Source organism: Physeter macrocephalus, chromosome 3, assembly GCF_002837175.3.
Source record: "Physeter macrocephalus isolate SW-GA chromosome 3, ASM283717v5, whole genome shotgun sequence".
Classification (NCBI taxonomy): Eukaryota; Metazoa; Chordata; class Mammalia; order Artiodactyla; family Physeteridae; genus Physeter; species Physeter macrocephalus.
Genome location: NC_041216.1, coordinates 19,161,068 through 19,168,889, shown reverse-complemented (window position 1 = coordinate 19,168,889; position 7,822 = coordinate 19,161,068). Strand labels below are relative to the sequence as shown.

The 7,822-nt window shown below is 54.2% G+C and overlaps 1 protein-coding gene across 2 annotated transcripts; it reads left to right on the top strand.

Annotated features, from left to right (window-relative positions):
* Positions 1 to 2,387: 2,387 nt before the first annotated feature.
* Positions 2,388 to 5,648, top strand: LOC102977405 (group IIE secretory phospholipase A2). 2 transcript variants are annotated; one of them, XM_007121578.1, is made up of 4 exons: positions 2,388 to 2,427; positions 3,173 to 3,311; positions 3,550 to 3,656; positions 5,506 to 5,648. In XM_007121578.1, the coding sequence occupies exons 1-4, from the start codon at positions 2,388 to 2,390 to the stop codon at positions 5,646 to 5,648; spliced, it is 429 nt and encodes a 142-aa protein (XP_007121640.1). The 2 variants fall into 2 exon arrangements, with proteins under 2 accessions (XP_007121640.1, XP_054939717.1); XM_055083742.1 differs by having other exon boundaries at positions 3,170 to 3,311.
* Positions 5,649 to 7,822: the final 2,174 nt, after the last annotated feature.

The following is a 7,822-nucleotide window of genomic DNA, read 5'->3' as shown; positions in this document are numbered from 1 at the left end:
GAAGGAAGATGAGAAGGCTGGGGAGGAAACCAGGAGGTGGTAGAAGCCAAGTACAGAAAATGGGCCGAGGAGGTGGAAGGGTCAGCATGTTAAATGCTGCGATAGGTCCCCTAAGATGAGTATTGAGAATTAACCATTGGACCAGCAATGTGGTTATCATTGGTGACCTTAGGAAGAGCCATGGGGCGAAGTTCTGGGAGTGAGACTGATTGATCAGAGTGTGTATCAGTCAAAGTCCTGACGGAAAACAGGTAGCCCCTTCAAACCGTAACTCAAGGAGACTTTAATAAAAGGACTTTCAGCAAAGATGTGGGCAGGTGTAGGGAAATCTCAAGGAATTTGTAATGGTGGGGTAGTTGTTACCATCTCCATGCCTGGAAAGTCGGGGGATGGGGGGTGGGGGTGGGGAGTGAGGAGAGGAGCCAGGGGTGGGGTGGGGGGGGGTGGCCTTCAGTCAAGGGACACACCCATACCCCTCCCCAGAGAGGGGCCCAGAGGAATAAACATCCTGACCTCATTCTCCTCCCTCCTCTGATTCTTCGGCTGGTCCTCCCTGGGGCCAAACCTAACAGGAAGCCACAGCTCAAGTGGACCTGTTGATGCAGCCATAGGGGTCAGCCTCCCAGGATGCAGGCAGGGCAGGGAACAGAACTGGAAGGACAGTGTACTTTGGAGAGAATAACATTTGCTGTGTTAGCATTTTCCTGGCATTTTTAATTCCCTTGTGCCCGATACTTGCAATAGGTGTAAGAGAAAGTATACACTATGACTTAAATGAAAGGAAAGAGACTTTCTTAAATTAAAAATGATGAGGTCATGAGAAATGTTACATGTTTTTATGGGATGAATCTTTCAACCAAATGTTTTTCAAGAACAGAGAGTAAATCAGGCAACAAGAGAAGAGTGCAGTGGCCCTAAACAGAAACAGAGGCCTTCATCCTCTTTCCTCAAACTCTCTCCTCCCTTTTGGACCACATTCTCCTGGTTTTTCCTCATCTCACTGGCCACTCCTCCATCTCTACTGCAGACCTCCTCCTTGACTTGATTTAGGATTCTCTGTGTATAGTATCATGTCATCTGCAAACAGTGACAGCTTTACTTCTTTTCTGATTTGGATTCTTTTTATTTCTTTTTCTTCTCTGATTGCTGTGGCTAAATTTCCAAAACTATGCTGAATAATAGTGGTGAGAGTGGACAACCTTGTCTTGTTCCTGATCTTAGTGGAAATGGTTTCGGTTTTTCACCATTGAGAACGATGTTGGCTATGGGTTTGTCATATCTGGCCTTTATTATGTTGAGGTAAGTTCCCTCTATGCATGCTTTCTGGAGGGTTTTTATCATAAATTGGTCTTGCATTTTGTGGGACCTCGACATTTCTGATCACGACAGAGCCGGGTCCTCTCCTCCAGCCCACGAACCTCCAGCTAAGCTTTGAAGCCCGGCCTCAATGTTCTGACCCGACGATGGGGACAGCAGCTCTCTCTGGGGGCCACGTTGGACCAAGAGGCTACTGTCTCCCCGACCCAGGCCCTAAGATGACATCAAAAGGATGGAATTTTCCAGTTCATGCTGGAATGTGGGTTTTCCAGCTGAGTCAGATGGAGCCTGTTTCTATGGCAGCCACGCTCCACCACTACTCGAGGGTTTGGGGAGACAGAATTCTTAACTGGGAGTATTTTCGCTACCTGTCAAACAAGCAAGAGCCTGCCCAGGAAAGAACAATGAAGAAAAACCCCTAAGCCCAGTTGGCTGAGCGCCCAGCCTTTGCATTCTAGGTTCTTGGACAAATGGCCCCCTGCTATGTAGTCAAGTTGCCATCACCACTCTCCGTCTGGGTAACATAGGGGCTGGTTGAGGGGCAGGGAGGGGAGTCGGGGCCATGCTGAAGTAGCTAGCGTCATGGAAACAGGACAGACTTGCCCTTGGTGCTCCCTGGCCAAGGGAGCTGAGAACTTGTTTCTCAGCCTCTCTAGGCTGCATCAGGAAAATGGGAATGAGAAAAAGACACCAAGAATGAAGAGCACCGAGCACAGCCCAGACATATAGCTCCTCGGTGGGACCAAGCACGGTGATTTGGGGAAAGGGGGAGGGGAGGGAAGGGCGGTGAGAAGAAAGCCCACACATCGACCCCAGCTTCCCCAAACTGCCTGGAAGCAGAGCCCACAGGCCCCAGGCTGGCCCCTCCCCTGGAGACTTGGCCAAAGTGTCAGACCAGGGAGTATCATTACTCACTGGGCATTCAGGGGTTAATGATGCGGAGTGGACAGGACCCGGGTATTTAACCAATGCGGAGATGGGAGATGCCTTGAGATCAGAGGCACCCCTGCTGACTTCCTTCTCCTGCAGCCCAGCTTCTCTAATCCCTGCACCCCTCCCCCCGCCCCAGAATGAAGCTTCCCCCTCTTCTGACCTTACTTTGCCTCATGGGTAAGTAACCTCCCTGCCTTTACCCCTCCCCTGCCCCAGCTAGGAGTCCCCTACTCCCTGGAGGCCCCCTGAGCTGGGCCCTGAGGAGGGTGTAATTGGACATCCTGAGGAGGCCAGTTCTTCCTGAGCCATCACTAGTCAGTGGAGAGGGGAGAGAGGGGAAGACTGCAGCCTGCATGGCCTGGGGGGGCGGGGGAGAGGGGCTGGCAGGGATCCCAGACGGCGCAGGAGCTCCTGCCACCCACGCTGCATCCCTCACCTAAGTTTCCATTTTTGGCTCTAACCTGCCCGGGTCAGCAGCCCCCCACTGCTGCATCATCAGGACCTAGAGGAATTCGGGGAAGTCCAGGTGGTTGGCAAGCTTATCCAGTGACATCTGATGGGACTTACAGGGACAGAGCTCCTTCGGGGATGGGGCTGACACCTGGGGAGGTGATCAGGAAGGGTTGGGACCCAGGAGGATGAGTGGGCGGTATTCTGGGAGATGGTGGAAGGAGATCAGGAGGGGGGTCACATGTGCTGACACGACACGGATGAGGACTAGGGGATCAACGTGCGATGATGTCATGGGGATATTATTACTGCTTAGCATTGTTATTATTGGGAATGAGGTGCTTAGGGAGGTGAGGTTACCTAGACAATCAGAGAGATGTCTGGACTCAGATTTGGGGGCACATCAGGGGCAGCTGGCTGCAGAGGGTGGGGCCCTGAGGGATCTGACCTCCTCCACCCTCCCTCCCAGCAGTGGCCCTGCCTGTCGGGAACCTGGTCCAGTTCGGGGTGATGATTGAGAGAATGAAGGGGCAGCCTGCACTGCAGTACAACGACTATGGCTGCTACTGTGGTTTCGGCGGCTCCCACTGGCCAGTGGACCAGGCAGACTGGTGAGCAGGCGGCCCAGCAGGTGGAGCACCCCGCTGGAGGATGGAGAGGCTGGGGGAGCATCCTGGGGGGTGGAGGAGCTGGGGGAAGCATCCTGGGAGGAGGGAGGGGCTGGGGGCACCTAGAAAGTTGGGGCCGACCTCCACTTTGAGCCCCTTTGGGCACTGAGCCCCCCAGGCAGCCCCTGGTCCTGCCCAGCCTGGCTCACAGGCCCCTCCAAGCCAACCATGACCCTTACAGGTGCTGCCACGCCCATGACTGCTGCTATGGGAGTCTGGAGAAGCTGGGCTGTGAACCCAAATTGGAAAGGTATCTTTTCTCTGCCAGCAGGCACAGCATCTTCTGTGGTAAGTGAACAGCCCTAGACTCCCCCAGACACCAGGATGGGGGAGAGCTTCAGCTAGGAACCCTCTCCTGGTGGAGACCCTTGAGCCTGGTCACCTGGGCTGGGGAGGGGGTGGGATCTTCCCTCATCAGGGAAGTGGGGAGAGACCTGTCCATCTACCCAGATGCTCCTGTGGCACCCGGTCTAGAGAGCACGTGACCCATCAGCTCCTGCCCTGACCCGAGGCACTTTCCCCAGCCAGAGCCCTCCCAGCTCCAACCTCTGAGGAGAGGAGCAAAGGGGGTAGAGCTGAGCCAGGCCCCAGAGCAGCTGTACCCACGCAGCCCTCCCCAGGGCCTGGGTGGCAGCTAGAGGCAAGGTTCCCAGGACAGAGCCTTCAGGGCAGAGCCCCAGACAGAGAGAGCTGGAGCTTGGATTTGGGACAGCAGACCCTGCTCCCAAAGGCTGACTGCACCGGTACTCATCTTTGCCAGGCCCAGTGCCCACTTGGACCCAGTAGCTTTCCTCTGTTCCCCGGCCTGGGGAAGCAGCCTGCCCCGAGTCAGAGTGCGGAGGGCTCCACGCAGCCCAGCCCCGTGGAGGGAGCTCAGGTCAGAGAACCAAACCTTCTTCCTGCCGCAAAGCCAGGAGCAGCCTGGAAGGAGGACAGGCCCAGCGTGGGGCACGGCAGGAGGGTCTAGGAGGGTCAAAGAAGACTCAGCTCAGATCTCTAAGGTCTGTCCTGGGGGAGGGGCAGACCGAGGACCAGAACCACTGGAGGCAGATTTGGCTCAGAGTTGCCTGTTCCCAGCAAGGCAGCTTTGACAGGTAGTAAGCTCCCCATCCCTGGGGGTTCATGCAAGGCTAGGAAGCCACCTGTTAGGGCCGGCACTGAGAGGATGAGTGAGGAGAGGTGTTAGGTGAAGAGGGACACAGGGTCAAGGAGTCACCTACCCATCGTATGTCTTTGGGCAAGTGACTTAACCCCTCAAAAGCCTCTACTTCCTCATCTATAAAGTGGAGACAATCGCTCACTTCCCTGGCTTAGTCCAGCTTCTGGTTAGAACCCCCCAAAGGAGCTGATGTGGCTGTTAAGCCCCTTCCAACTCTGATTTCTGCTGAAAGAGCAGGTGAGAGCAGAAGCCGGATGGGAAATGGGGCTGACCTTTGCGAAGGACAGTGAAGAACCTGGACATTTCTGAGCTGGGGGATGTCTTCGTGGGGACAAAAAAGAGCCAGAGCCACTCAGGGCAGACAGAGGCGGTGGAGGGAAGAGGAGGCTGTGGGGCCCCTGGTGCCTGCAGAGCTGACGGCAGCTCTGCTCCCCGGGCAGGGTGTGGCCACGCGTGGAGGGGGAGCCCTAAAGTTAATGCTAGGAAAATGGGCTCCGTCCACTCTGAGGGAGACAGGCACGGCCGAGCAGGCCCCAGTTTCAGTCCCTCTGGGGCACACCGACGCCAGCTGGGATTGAGCTGCTGTAAACGTCCCAGCTTTCCTCTCTGGTTAATGGCTGCCTCACTATCAGTAACGCATTACATGGGAGAAGGCGTTGCCTGGAAATGCACTCTCCGCGGGCTGAGGCGGACGACAGTTAGTGAACCAGATGGTCTCCCCATGGGGGAAAGGGCTAAGGGCAGTGGACTGGGCTTGGGAAAGAACAGGAGAACAAACTTCCAGGCTTCCCAGCATCCTGGGCCCCAGCAGGCCCTCCAGTACTCTGCCCTTTCTCTCACCCATCCCTGGAACATCCCCCATGAGAATGGGCTTCCAGCAGAATGGGGCCGAGAACAGGGACCCCAGAGCAGTCCCCTGCATGTCTGAGAGTGGCAGGACCGAGGCGCCCAGGCCCTGACTCACCTCGTCCCATCCAGCCGGCAGAACCACCTGCCAACAACGGACCTGCGAGTGTGACAAGAGGGCTGCTCTCTGCTTTCGCGACAACCTGGGCACCTACAACCGCAAATATGCCCATTACCCCAACAAGCTGTGCACCGGACCTACCCCGCCCTGCTAAGGCTGTGCTCCGCTTCTTCCCTGCGGCCCCCTGCCCTCCAGCTGCTGGAGCCCCAGACCTCCGGAACGTTGGCACCAAAGCCCCTCCCCCTGGAAAACTCCTTTCCTGCAAACCCATCCCTCCCTGAGAGCTCCCAGACGAGGAAGAGCCATGCCTGGGGGCCCTTTAGCACCCTGAGGTTCTATAACCCACCCCCTGGGATCTCAGTTCCCTCTTCTGAATATGTGAATGATATTTTCCCATAATTCTAATACTGACCCTCAGATTCTATCATTGTAGGGCTTAATTAGTCTACAGTTTCATTCATTCATTCGTTTTTTGAGCACCCACCATGTGCCAACAATGTGCTAAGCACTGGGACACAGCGTGGGTCTGACATGGGTGGCCCCTGTGCACAGTTCTGACATTCTGTCCTTTTTATTTCCCATTACAGTGAGTTTTTGTGATTCTCTTTTTCTAACATTCCACCATCTTATCCAAGATAATAATGGCAATCTCTAGAAGGCATGTTTCTGGCCATATGGCATAATGTGAGAAGCACGCAAAATACTAACCTAAAAATATTGTCCCCACCGTGTCATCAGGCTTCAAATCCCTCCCATTAGAAGACTGGCTCAAAGTGAAAAGGAGCTCTCAAATCACCTTTTTTGAAGCCCTCCCTTCACAGGTGGGCATCCGGGGCTCAGAGAGGGAAAGTTCTACCTGAAGGGGTGTCCTCACCCCCATGCCAGTGTGCCTTCGTTTCTTCATGAGTGGGTATCAGTCACTGACCCTCTACCCCTCTGGTTGTCATCTTGGACAGCCTAGGGTGCCCAGGGAAGGTCAGCTGTGAGGATGCCCAGGCCAGGTCAGGCTCCTGATACAGGGAGGGGAAGAGGAAAGGTTTCAACATCTAACACCCTAGGGCCAACTCTGGAGCCAATTTAAAGCACCAAAGGATTCCCAGCAAATGGAATGCAGCCTATCTGGGAAGCAATGAACTTCAGCAGATTCTACTCCTAAATATAGATATATCTCCTCTGTCTATAATATGCTGATAAAATCTTCCAGGATTGGGATGAGCCTATTCAATGAGATAAAGCATGTAAAAAAGCATTGCACAGTCAACGCTCTCAGCGGCCAGGTAATAAACATCCACTCCCTTTGTCCATTTCATGGCACGTGTGCAACTTTCAGGACTTTGAGGGCAGGAAAGAGCCTGAAGCCATCCAAACGATGATCATCATGAATTTGAAAAGGTGAAGAAGTTCTGTGCTAGCAAAACAAACAAACAAAACACCAGAGGGGCAGATGTGCGTGCTTTGTTGCTGTGACTTGACTCAAATCCTCGGTGAGTAATCACCAGGAGACCAGGTCTTACAGCACAGTGTGTGTGGGTGGGGAAGAGCGCACCGTGTTCGTTGGGAAGAGTGGTCCTGAGGCGCCCTCTGTTGTCCATTTTGTTCAGGCTAATAGGTGGAAACACATTCGGCTTAAACCTGAATTTCCCTTCATCATGGGGGCAAAGTATGTTTCTGGGCTAGTGAAGCCAGTCCCTTTGCGCTTTCAGTAATCATATGCTGAGAAATAATCAATAAGTCCTTACAGACATCTTAGAATGATGGTACGACTGCATACACACGAGAAACACAGGAAGAAGGAACTGACCTGGAGGAGATGGAGAGAGGTGGTGCTCTGGGCGTTATGGATTCAAGGCAGCGACGGAAGGAGTACCTTGTGATGTTACAGTTGCTTAACCATCTGACAGGGTGAAAATTGGAACTTAAGAACAAGCCCCGGTGCAGCCTGTTTTTCGAAGAATCAATAAATATTTGGTGAATGCAACCGTGATTCTGTCTAAATCCTGTTTGTGTGTGTCTATAGCACACACGCTTGATTTTCAGCGCAGATTTGGTGGAAAAGGCTGAAAAAAAGGAAAGGAGAACCTTGAACTTGATGTCGGAGCTTCCAGGTAGAGCCCTCTGCTCTGCCAGTTAGCAGCGGTGCATCTGTTCTAGACCTCGCTGCTCAGGGAGCTTATTAGAAATGCAGAGGGCTTCCCTGGTGGCGCAGTGGTTGGGAGTCCGCCTGCCGATGCAGGGGACGCGGGTTCGTGCCACGGTCCGGGAAGATCCCACGTACCGCGGAGCGGCTGGGCCCGTGAGCCATGGCCGCTGAGCCTGCGCGTCCGGAGC